The 12,991-nt window shown below is 46.4% G+C and overlaps 1 protein-coding gene across 4 annotated transcripts in view; it reads left to right on the top strand.

The window, feature by feature from the left end:
- LOC120517737 (mycbp associated protein) overlaps positions 1-12,991 on the top strand; it is a 50,922-nt gene continuing 37,931 nt past the window's right edge. For 2 of the 4 annotated variants that reach the window (XM_039740197.1, XM_039740195.1), the window contains exons 1-2: positions 1-447; positions 12,444-12,565. In XM_039740197.1, the coding sequence (XP_039596131.1) occupies positions 99-447; positions 12,444-12,565 (471 nt within the window). In that variant the 5' untranslated portion in view covers positions 1-98. Of the gene's footprint in view, positions 448-5,116; positions 5,288-12,443; positions 12,566-12,991 lie in introns of those variants that run through there. The other 2 variants (XM_039740199.1, XM_039740198.1) reach the window with 2 other exon arrangements.

The raw sequence follows: 12,991 nt of genomic DNA, 5'->3' as shown, positions 1-12,991 counted from the left end.
CTGAAGCTCGGGCGCACGGCACTGGGGTACAGCACGCCACACGGTGCCAAGTCTCGCTGGCACCGTGCCTGAAAGGAGCGAACGGAGACCTTTCTGTGATGGGAGGGGGCAGCTTCACTGGGCAGCCCCGCGTGATCCACCAAAGCCTGGTACACGGCGTCCATGTTGAAGTCATTCTTGGCGGACGTCTCGAAGTAGTCGGTGGCCTTTCCGGCGAGGGCCTGCAGCACTTCTTCTCGGCTCACGGCCCTCTGGGATGTCTGCCCGTCCACCTTATTTCCACACACCACGCTAGGGACATGAGGGCACCAGTTGGATTTCATGGCTTTGCTTTTAGCCTCGTTGATCTCGTCGAGAAGGGAGCAGACCTCTTCAAACGACTTGCGGTCATCGAGGCTGAAGACCAGCAGAAAGACGTCACCTGCGAGGAGGGACAAATGGCACAAGGTAAGCATCAAAAAATAGAACAGCGACAAAGTCAAGAAAATAATGCAAATATAAAGGGTTTAAAGTCTCTAGTTTATATAGTGCCTTGCAGGCAGTTGGTCTTCTGTTTAACTCGATTGGAAACCAATTTATTCTTGGTACTTAATTTTTTTAAAACCCTAATTATGTTTTTAAGCACCCTGCCATCCCTTCGTAATTTAAAAGTGGAGAAATGTTACACCATTGGAGAATTCTTGATTCAATATAGCGCCTTGACTAAGCAGACTTTTACCTGTGAGGTTTATTGTGTTATTAGTGGAGTAACTTAAGGGCCACTCATAAGCAGCCTGCTCTGGTTTGGCAATTTAAAGTATAAGATATGTGACAGTAACCAAGCTTGTTTATTATATAGCGCCTTGCAGTTTCTGTTTAATATGACTGTTTGTTTTTTTGTGCTGCATGTTATTAAAGTGTAAAGAAGTGCATTCATAAGGAATTTGCAGTTTTGTAAAGTGAAGAACTAGCCGGTCATACATCCATCCATCCATTTTCCAACCTGCTGGATCCGAACACAGGATCACAGAAGTCTGCTGGAGCCAATCCCGGGCAGTGGTGCCAGCCCACCTCAGCAGGGACAATTTAGGATCGCCAATGCACCTAACCTGCATGTCTTTGGACTGAGAACATGCAAACTCCACGCAGGGAGGACCCGGGAAGCAAACCCAGATTTTCCGTACTGCAAGGCAGCAGCGCTACTACTGCACCACCGTGCCACCCACCAGTCATACAAGTGACCCTAATTCAATATAGCGCCTTGGACTTTTGTCTAACATGACTAAACTAATTTTTCCTAGTGAACCGCATTGTGCCATGACATAACGTAAAGTCGGTTCATAAGTAAGATTCTCTCTTGATAATTTAAAGTTGAAGATAAAAACAATAATAATGCACCTTTCCTATGTGCAAAGTAATATAGTGCCTTGCAGTTTCGGTTTATCTTGACGATTAAGTCGTTTTTTTTATGCTGCATTTTATTATAATGTGAGTCAAATCCCAAAAAAGATGCAGTTTGTTAAAGTGGAGAAGGATCAAGTTGATATAGCGCCTTGCATTCTTGCCTAACTTGTCTCATTTTTCTGTGCCCCCTGCATTGCTTTATGGCTCATAAGTAGCCTGCTCTTAAAGCTTAAGATGTACACTAATTTAGCGAGGCATTTGAATATAAAGTGCCTTTCGGTTTTTGTGGAAATGGAGTCGTTTAATAATAATAATAATACATTTTATTTATATAGCGCCTTTCCCATGCTCAAGGCACTTACAGAATATAAGAAGGAACGGCAGGGTATACAGTATAGTCCTTCATATGCCACGTTTTATTATAAATAAGCAAGTCACAGACTGCTGGTAATGTGAGAGTAAAGAAACATTAAATCATAAATAAATCTTAATGTTATATAGCGCCTTGCAATCTTCTGTAACATAGCTAATTATGTTTTTTTTCTCGTGGGCTGCGTGGTATAATCGGTTCTAGGCAACCTGTTCTCGGTTGATAATTTAAAGCTTAAGATGTGCAGTAAAGCGGTGAGCCCTTTGATGATATGGTGTCTGCTATCAGTGTCTCTTTAACATGGCCGTTTATTAGTTCCGTTCTTCGTGTCCATATTTTACCGCAGTGTGACCCATTGCTAATTCTACTGGCAATCTGGCAGTAGAGACGCGTCAAGTGTTTAAATAGAAAGCGATTCGATATAGCGCCTTGCAGCTCTCATTTGCGCGTCTAAACGCGGCGTTCCTTTTGAGCCGCTCTGCGTTGTGGTGTCGCTTGGGTTCATAAGCAGCCTGCTACGTCCTGACATTTTAATTCTTTAAAGACATAAACCAAATGAATCGAGTGTGTTTGCTATATAGTGCCCTGCGAATTCTCTTTGAATAACGGTTAACAAGTCCTGTCCTTTCTGTGCCGCGTTCAGTTATAATATTCCATTCCTAAGCAAGCTGTCGTTTTTTAGCTGCGGCCGGTCGATACGCACCCCGTTACATCTTAGGAACACGGTGCTTGACGTATAGACCAACTTTTTTTTTATACTGTATAGCGTCCTGCAGCACGCACCGCACCCCTAGAAGGCAGAAATGTGGGAAGCGGCACACGCACCTGTTAAAATGGACAGTCGTCTCCTGGCCGGAAAGCCCCTCTCCCCGGTCGCGACCAGAACCTCCAGTTGGTACCGCTGCCCCCTGATTTGGTACAGCATTCTGTGGAAGTCCTCTTTGGTCGGGACATAGACGTCCTCGAAGGTGCCCCTCAGGAATCTCCCTACAATGGACGACTTGCCCACCCCGGGGGCCCCCAGCACCACCAGCCGGCGGCACCTCTTCGGCTTGACTCCCCCCGGGGAGGACTCGCTTTGCGGGCTGGGGTCGGTTCTCCGCAGAAGGCTCGTCTTGTCCAGGTGTTTCCAGTTCTCCGAGAAGCCCCTGAGGATGGTCATGCTGCTCTTGGACAGGACCCCCCAGCTTAGCGCCGGAGCATTCCTCCCAGAGCCCAGCTTCCCGTTGCAACCCTTCTTGAGGTTCTTCGGAGAGCTGCCGCCTCGAGCAAAGAGCAGCCTGCTAAGCGGCACGACGGCAGAAGCGCTCAAGTCCTTCACGTCCAGCATGTCGGCGGGCGTCCCTCTGGTGTGACTCTGCAACGCTTGGCGTTCGGCGCTTTATATGGGAGCCAGAAAGCGCGCGTCCCCGGCTCTGTGAACGCGCACAGTGCCAGTCACTCACATTGGAGGTACACAGCCATATAAGGGAAACGTTGGGGGGGCTATAGACGGGCTGTTCTGTAGAGGCAATCAGACCCACTGTTTTTATAAGGAGATCGTATTAAAAACGAAAAAATTTAAACAGAATTAGAGACGCCATCTCTGCGTTCACTTACACCGCATGGTACCGAGCCCAGAGTCAGGGGGACTGGGGATGGACGTGCTGCAATGAGTCACCCGTGGCTTCAGGTACACACGAGCCGCTTCATCCTTCAAGAAGATCGTTCGGATTCAGAACGTGCCGGGGCGGAGGGTTGTATCTGGGGAGAAAAACGAACGGTCATAGGTGGCGAATCGATCCCGTTACAAATATATATTGCCTCTCCTAATTTTTAATCATGCGTTACCTTTCATATCTGTCACATCGTTCTTCTTTCATCTATACATAATGTAATTGTACTTTGTGCACATGGCAATAAACTCTGCGGGCGGCTGACGCCATACAACACGGACATGCGGTTGGTTTCATTTCTTTTGTTTTTCCTATCGGAGCCCAGGTAGGTGAAGTGGCCTGCTCAGGGTCACACAGTGGCAGGATGTGAACCCGGGGTTTTAAGTCCAAAGCCATCATCACTACGCTTCACCGAGTAAACGAACACTTTTAAATGGGAGTCTGAATGTACCCTCAGTAGGGTGTACAGTCCAAGACGTAAGAGTAGTATATATAGCGCCTTTCATCCATCTTTGTCCGTCTGTCCGTCTGTCTGTCTGAGTATGGTAGCTTCTTTAATAATAGCCTTAATTGAATATTTGGCATCTTTTAAACGTGATGAGTTGAATTTCCAAGCCCGTTTATGAGTTAAATATGTTCAGATTTGCTTTAGTTGTGATGAGGATGGACAGGAATAGAAATGAGGACATGAGAGGGTCAGCTCAAGTTGGGAGACAAAGTCAGAGAGGCGAGATTGTGTTGGTTTGGACCTGTGCAGAGGAGAGATGCTGGGTATATTGGGAGAAGGACTTTGATGATATGCTGCCGGGCAAGAGGAGAAGAGAAAGGCCTAAGAGAAGGTTTATGGATGTGGTGAGGAAGGACATGACGGTGATGGGTGTAACAGAAAAAGATGGAGCGGGCAGGAAGATTTGGAAAAAGATGATCCGCTGTGGTGACCCCTAACGGGAGCAGCCGAAAGAAGAAGAATTTTTGAAGCTTTTCCAGACCCTCACATCCATTCAGTTTACCTGCATACGGTTTAATGAGGACACCAGGAGCACTGAATTACTTGAACATAAAACAATTCATTGAGGACATGTAACGTTCACTTTTCAAATTTTCCTTTTGTTATGATCGGGGCCGGACTTGCTGTATAAAAGCGTCAGGTTTTCGGCCAACCGAATTGATCAAATGTTTTTAATTTAATAAATGTAAACTGTGTCTTGTGTGAGTAATGCAGCACCTCACATGATGCGCGTTGTCACCGAATTTATTAATTAATAGTAATTATCATTTATTATATTTTTTTTAATTTATTATTTTTCATAATATATTATGTCTAAAGAAATGGCAGAAGAAACATTTTGGGTAGAGAGAGATTCACTCTTACTCAGTTCCAAGCAAAAATATTTTTTTTTCCTCAGAAACGCATATAATCCCTAGTAGCAGATTTAAATGCTGCAGAATGTTAAATGGAACAAATAGCAGAATTTATTTAAACAATTATTAATAACTTTATTTTTTTTTAAAAAAGTTTAGCGACTACCGCTCACGAGTTTTTGGGTGAAGATCGAACTCGACTCAGACTCAGACTCCGCTCGCAGGACACCAGAGAGGCACACGAGTGGTGGGAATGAACAGTTAAAGCCCCGCCCCTTTAAAGAACGCGTTCCCATTCGCCGTGCGGCCTCCGTATGTTTACAGCGGTCGCCATGGAGACTCGAAGCGCGACTTTCTGTCCAGACGTGACCTGCAGCGGCGGTGCACTGATTTGTGAGCCGATCTGCGAACCGGGCGTCCGGCTGGAGGGTCCCGATGATGGCGAATGCGGGGAGAGGAGGCTCGCAGAGACCGGGGAAGAAGGAGGCGAGAGACGGGACGTCTGCAGGTGAAAGTCGTGAGTGAAAGTGACGACTGCTTTCCTTGTTGTTGGGGGAGGGGGGGGTCTAGGGGGCTGTGTTATTCGCTATTCCGGTGCTTCTTGTCGTGAAGTACCATGAATTAAGGTGGGGGTGGAGTGGGGGGCTCTGACAGGGCTCAGAGTCCTCAAGACGTGAGTCAGGGTCAATAAGGTCCACCAAGTCCTGCTGTGTAACGTACTCTTGGGGATTATAAAGACCAGATGGGTGACTGAAGTTCCAGTTTAAAGAGAGTGTAAGACACCCATTTATCCATCCATCCTTCCATTCATTCATTTTCTAACCCACTTGTTCATTTCTGGGTCATAGGGAACTGATGAGAACACCCAAAGGCAGGCAGTATGGCGTAGAGGTGAAGACACTGAACTTCAAACCTTGAGCTTGTCCAGGGATCAGAACTCGCAACCTCTACTGTGTGACCCGCACCAGGTCACCTCACCTGCCTGTGGTCCAGCTGGACAAACATAAGAAACGTGACCAGTTGTATCTCAGATGTTGTAAATCACCTGGGAAAAAGACGTCTGCCAAATAAGCAATGTGGTTGTGGGATTACATCAGGCTGCTGACAACACTGGAGATAAAATAATATCATCTTAAAACATAACATAAATTAAATAAATAAAGTAAATGCTACTTAAAAATTATGTTAAACCACATGTGAATAATTTCATCAAGATTATATTCAGGTCACTTAAATGCATCTTGTGTAATTTACATCCAAACTATATCGATACTGCTCTATTTATCAAGTGTGTAGTGAGTAGTGTGTCTATCTATTAGATAGATGTGAAAGACATTACTATCTATCTATCTATCTATCTATCTATCTATCTATCTATCTATCTATCTATCTATCTATCTAATCCTGTCTACTATACCAAATTCTATCTATCTATCTATCCAATCCTGCCTACTATACCAAATTCTATCTATCTATCTATCTATCTATCTATCTATCTATCTATCTATCTATCTATCTATCTATCTATCTATCTATCTATCTATCTATCTATCTATCTAATCCTGCCTACTATACCAAATTCTATCTATCTATCTGTTATATAGTGCCTTTCAGATCTAACTACAAGAATAGGCCATTCATCTCAACAAGCCTGACAATCTTCTTCCTCTAATTTCTTCAGAATTGCACTAACATAAAAAGGAAAACAAAAATCGATTTCAAACTTACATAATATATAAAGGCGGCACGGTGGCGCAGTGGTAGCGCTGCTGCCTCGCAGTTAGGAGACCCGGGTTCGCTTCCCGGGTCCTCCCTGCGTGGCGCTTGCATGTTCTCCCGTGTCTGCGTGGGTTTCCTCCGGGCGCTCCGGTTTCCTCCCACGATCCAAAGACATGCAGGTTAGGTGGATTGGCAATTCTGAATTGGCCCTAGTGTGTGGTGGGTGTGTTTGTGTGTGTCCTGCGGTGGGTTGGCACCCTGCCCTGGATTGGTTCCTGCCTTGTGCCCTGGGATTGGCTCCAGCAGACCCCCGTGACCCTGTATTCGGATTCAGCGGGTTAGAAAATGGATGGATGGATGGATAATATATAAAACAAATGCCAGTCATAACAAGGTAACACCTTATGAAAGACCCTTTTGTCCTAGCTGGTGATTAAAGTGAAGAAGCCGAGTCAGAGGTAAATAGGCTACAACCTCTGGTCTAAGTGGTGCAAAAAGGAGGCAGAAGACCAGCAGGCTCAGTCCATCCAGATTGTCATGCACTATGTGTCCCAAAGCACAAAAGTCCCAATAATTTGCAAAAGCACTTACAAAAATGCCCACTAGTGGGGGATATCACTATCAAACCCAGGCAGGATCATTATACAACATAAAACATTTATTCTTAACACACAGTGCTGTATAACAAAGGAAAGCTCTGCAGAACACAAAAGGCAAATTGTCTGAAGCAAAGGCAATCCACGTTGAACAAAGTCTGAAAACGAGATCCATGGCAAGGTCAAAAAAATAAAAAATAAAACCGTGCAAATAGGTGAAAAAATCCAAATAACTTACAATAAGCACCGGAAAAAAGGCACAAACACCTAGCGACTCCAGGGTACAATCACAATGAATCATCAGGAACTGTGAGGGACCCTCCGTGCTGTGATTGGCAGGTGGCTTTGCACCTTGGAGGTCCACCTGGGAAATAAGAGAGGCTTAGAGACAGATATATTAAATATTTAGAATTGAATAAATCATAAACAGAAGAAATAGTAACACATACAAGTAATACAAAAATGGACAACAAAGACACAAACCAAGCCTGTGAAGCCCCCTGGCGGTGCTACGACACAGGGGCCGGTCAACTTATTAAGAAAAATGGCCACCTGGTAGTCAAGTGTAAGTTTATTGAACGCTTCTAGCGAGATGAGCTGTCGCCTATCCAGGTTGTGATGGTCGTTGTTATTTTGTCTTTTTTGGAGGAGTTTAAGTTATGAGTAGCAGCGTAAACCTTCTGCCCTGCTCGTTGCTTGGGGTCCAAGATATAAAAAGAAAAGGGGGGCATATGTGGCTACTGTAGCAGCCGACCCTGACGGTGACCCGCTGGTCAGAGTGAACAAACGAGGGCAATGGTTGAGATTCAGGTCTACGTAATAAAGAGTCTGAAAGTGGGAATAGTTTACCACAATAGCAGAGGTGTCCGGCAGGAAATCTGGGTTGCCATAGAAAGAAAAAATGGAACTGCACCAGAGAGAGGAGCAGGCCGTTCAGGGCGAGGTGGACTTGACGTGCAGGTGCTTTACTGGAAAGGGGGGGCTTCACTTGTAATAGAGAAGAACATTTTCAGGGGGGTTGACAGATTGCAGGAACACATCACATACAGACGTCAGGTTTTATGTTACGCGGGTGACTTTGTACAGAACGCTTAGTAAATATCAGGCAGGCATCGGAGAAGAGCACAGGCTGCCTCTCCTGTGGCCATTGTGTTCTTTCTCTCTTTGTGCGGCTCGCTGCTGTGGTGCGTTTATGAGGACATCTGCCTTTTGATTCGAGAACAATCGGGTATAACAACACCGGGACTTTGTGCGAAGGATCGGCCAGCCATCCACATTCCCAGCAGGACCACACCAGCCTAACTAAAAGCACGCAGCAGACGCAGCAGACGCCGCAGTCGGGGTCACCTGGGAGGGAGAACGTCGCGCTCTCTCCATTCCAGCACGGCGTGTCCTCTGAGGCAGACGAACAGACAAAAGGCGGGAAAGAAAACAAACGGACCCCCTTTGTAGTTATGGAAACCCCCGGCCTCTTGAATGAATCGAGGCGGCCCACGCAGATTCCCGTGCCGTTTCAGGTCCCATAGTCTCATGGCAGAGAGTAACTAATTAGTTTATGCAAATGCATTTTACAAATGAGAGCCACCTGGCCCTCTAATGAGATAAACTGCCTGGACGTCGGATCGAGCCGTGATGGTCGTGACCCGTGTGGAGACTCACGACCCTTTAAATCACATTTGCTTTGAAGTTTTTCCAATCGGCATTGTGCACGAATTTCAACTCAAGTGATTTTTAGCAAAACCTCTGAGAATTTTGACGACTTGAAGAGGACCCCCGCGGTGGTGCAGTTCCCTTGGTCCGTCTGAGCAGGACAGGCCCTTTGGTCCAGGGATGCACCTGCTAGCCCTTCTGTGCAGGAATTCAGTTGTGAGCTGTCGATGGTGAATGAGGCCCACTTTTGACCGCATTCAAAATGGCCGTCGATGGCGCTCGTTTCTTAAATGAAGCCAACACACGTGATGAGGTGCAGATCAGTTTTCAAGCAGGCGTTGTTTTATATTTGTTGGTGGGCAGGAGGGTGCCTTTCGTAGCCATGTGACTGGCTGCTGTTTGAAGAAGTGGGTGGGTGTAATAAATCCACCCATCCGTCATCCAACCCACTATATCCTAGCTATGGGGGTCTGCTGGAGCCAATCCCAGCCAACACAGGGCGCAAGGCAGGAAACAAACCCCGGGCAGGGCGCCAGCCCACCACAGGGGTGTAATAAACAACAACTACAACAACATTTCTTTCTAGAGCACGTTTTCATACAAAGAGTAGCTCAAAGTGCTTTACATAATGAAGAATAGAAAAATAAAAACAAAATAAGTCAACATTAATTAACATCGAATAAGAGTAAGGTGGTCCGATGGCCAGGGGGGACAGAAAAAACAAAAAAAAAACTCTAGATGGCTGGAGAAAAAAAATAAAATCTGAAGGGATTCCAGACCATGAGACCACCCAGTCCCCTCTTTATTATTACCGAATAAAGTGCTCGGTAAAGCCGGAGGTGACATTACACGACTTGTGGCGGATTTCCCGAGTGCAGCCGCTGATCTTGTCATCGGACCAAGTCACTTGAAATGACTGGGAAATCGCAGGCCGTGTCTGCTTCTCCAGTAGTGTGCTTCCTGGTGGAGCGGCTGCCGTATGAAGGGTTAACAGCGGCCGTCTCAGCTCTTTTGTGTTTATTTTAATTCTTTCATTCCATACTGTCGTGGTACGTAAAACCCAAGACGTCAGAGAGACGAGCCCCTCTCCTTTCTGTCCAAAGACCCCTGCCGCCTTCCTGATTCTTCATCGCTGCCTTCTGTGCAATGCGTTACACTTCATTGGTCTCACGTGCACGCAGAGACCCCTCCGTACGACTAAAGACCTGTTTGATTTTATCGTATCGTGTCATGGACTAGCTGGACCGAGTCTCCGGTTATGTCACATTAGGTGAGTCCACTGCCGACCACCTTTGACTCACTAAGACTACAAACTGAAAAATTACTGGAAAAGTCCCCTAATGTGACACGGCCTTAAGCTCACTTTTATCTGTCTATGACAATTAGGGGGGTCCGGAATGGAAAAGGCTGATGTGGGCAGTTTAATCTGGACATCAGGAAACACCTCACTGTCTTTTCGAAAGATGTCCGGGGACCGAGTCAGGACCTGAGTTTTACAGTGTCCTCGTCACTGCACTGGGGCATTGGGGTCCACACACAGACCACAGGGTAAGCGCCCCCTGCTGGGCTCACCCCACACCTCATCCAGCAGCACCCCAAGCTGTTCCAAGATGGTACTGGCCGGGGCTGGACATGCTGAGCGCCAGGTGGGTGAGCTCTTCTGAAGTGCAGGTGGTATGACTGCAGACTTATACTATAGCGGGGGGTCCAACGCTGGTCCTGGAGGGCCGCAGTGGCTGCTGGTTTTCATTCTAACCCTTTTCCTAATCAGAATTCGCTGCTAATGAACTCCTTTCCCCTTCATTTTAACCGCCCTGTTTCCAAGGATTCAGTCCTCTGCATTGATTCGTTTCTTCGTTAAATGGCAGCCAAACAGAATTGAGACGTAAAACGAGCCGACAGATGAACGTCAAACTCCTGCCAATTTCACTCCAACCAGTCCCTTAATGAGAAGCCCATTCTTGCTATTCATTAAAAGCCGTTATTGAATATCAGGACTTGTTGCTGCTCTCATTTCTTTCTGAGACCACCGTCCAGATGTTTTGGTGACCTGAGCAGACCAACATGACCGAGACCTTCACCATTCCGTATTTTCAGGCGGCAGCTCGTTTTGTGTCTCATTATTGTTTGGCTGCTCATTAAGGAGAAAGAAACAACTAAGGGGGTCTGAGTCATGTCAAATGAAATCTGAGGCAAAGTAAGTTAATGGGCAGCAAAAACGGCTCACCAATTAAGAAGACTGGGGGGCTTTGCCCCCTGCTTGCTTCGCTTGCCCAACACCTCCAAAGGGGGGCGCTACGTGCCAGCCACTTTGTGTCTCTGCCGCTCGCATTGTGAAGTGGGGGGCTGAACGCACGCTAAGGAGATGTGGTCGGATCAGCTGCTGTCTTGCTGCGTGTTCTGCTTGTCATTTAAAAGCCTGTGTAGCAGCCGTCCTTTTGTCTCACTGCCTTGATGCTCTGCATATTCAATTAATTATCATAACTATCCATAGTGGTTCCAAAATCCGTACTCACCCCTACTCTCTCTTCTGTTCTTTTTCCGGTTTTCCTAATCAAAGCACCGTGATGTCCCTACATTGATGGATTAAAGGCCAGAAGTCCCCGTGACCGTCATCATCAAGTCCTTCCATGAGATCCCTGAATACCATGAGGCCTGATCATTTATGTTAGGTAGAAGGCCTATAAGGGGCTGGGTGGTCTTGTGGCCTCAGAGCCCCTGCAGATTTTATTTTTTTCTCTCCAGTTGTCTGGAGTTTTTTTGTTTTTTCTGTCCTCCCTGGCCATCCGACCTTACTTTTAGTCAATGTTAATTAGTGCTCTCTTATTTTAATTCTTACTTTGTCCTTTTTCTCTTTCTTCATCATGTAAAGCACTTTGAGATACATTATGTGTATGAAAATGTGCGACAGAAATAAAGGTTGTTGTTGTTGTCTCGCGGGACGTTAAAGTGTCTCAGAGAAAATCACGTCTCCTCTCCTTCCAAGCCTTCCAAGACTTTTTTTATAATAGAGAGGTGGTTAGAATAAAAACCTGCAGCCACTGCGGCCCACCCTGCTCTAGACATACCAATCATCACGTAAAACAGTCAAGTGATGCCTGGACAGACAGACAGACTGACCGACCGACCGACAGACAGTCAAACAGACAGACTGACCGACCGACCGACCGACAGACAGACAGTAATACAGACAGACAGACAGACAGACAGTAATACAGACAGACAGACTGACTGACAGACAGACAGAAAGACAGACAGACAGACAGACAGACTGACCGACCAACCGACAGACAGACAGTAATACAGACAGACAGACTGACTGACCGACCGACCAACCGACAGACAGACAGTAATACAGACAGACAGACTGACTGACAGAAAGACAGACAGACAGATATACAGATAGACCGACTGACCGACCGACAGACAGACAGTCATACAGACAGACAGACTGACCGACCGACCGACCAACCGACAGACAGACAGTAATACAGACAGACAGACCGACTGACCGACAGACAGACAGTAATACAGACAGACAGACAGACAGTAATACAGACAGACAGACCGACTGACCGACCGACCAACCGACAGACTGACCGACCGACAGACAGACAGACGGGCATCTCTTAACTTAATTTCCACAGGTTTATCTCTAGGCAGTATCTAAATAACCTCTCTCTGTATTTCTTTGTTTCTCTTTTCCAGATAATAAACTGTCCGGTGTGTATAACGTCTTCCCTTCTGTCTGGGAGGAGCAGCCCAGAAGTTCAACAATCAAAGGAGACGAAATCCAAGCCCTTGAAATCCGAGACAAGGACTTAGAAGAGGTAGAGCGATGGCCTCCCTGTGTCTGCCGTTCTGTTTATTAATAACCGCTGATTGGTGTTTAGCTGTTTATGACCTCAAACACGTAACAAGACAGCATGGGACAAAGCAGGGGACCGAGCAGCGAGAACTCAATTGTGAGCTGTCGACGATGAGTGCGGCCTACGTTTGAAAGCAAAACCATCTGCTAGACAGTGGCCGTCGATCGCATCCGTTTCCTAAATGAAGCCAATACATGGTGGGGGTTTTGCGGGTGGTGGTTGGGAGATAGTCTTTATTTGCTTTTGAACCATTTTAGTACTGGTACTGGGATACAAGCACTGGTATCGATATGGAAGTGAAAATTTGACTACCAGACCCACAGACACTAACCAGCATACAGATAAATGGTACACACTTTGACACACCTAAATATTTGGCATATCTGA

This window comes from Polypterus senegalus, chromosome 17, assembly GCF_016835505.1.
Source record: "Polypterus senegalus isolate Bchr_013 chromosome 17, ASM1683550v1, whole genome shotgun sequence".
Classification (NCBI taxonomy): Eukaryota; Metazoa; Chordata; class Cladistia; order Polypteriformes; family Polypteridae; genus Polypterus; species Polypterus senegalus.
The sequence above is the reverse complement of the archived record's forward strand: the minus strand, read 5'-3'. Positions and strand labels throughout refer to the sequence as shown.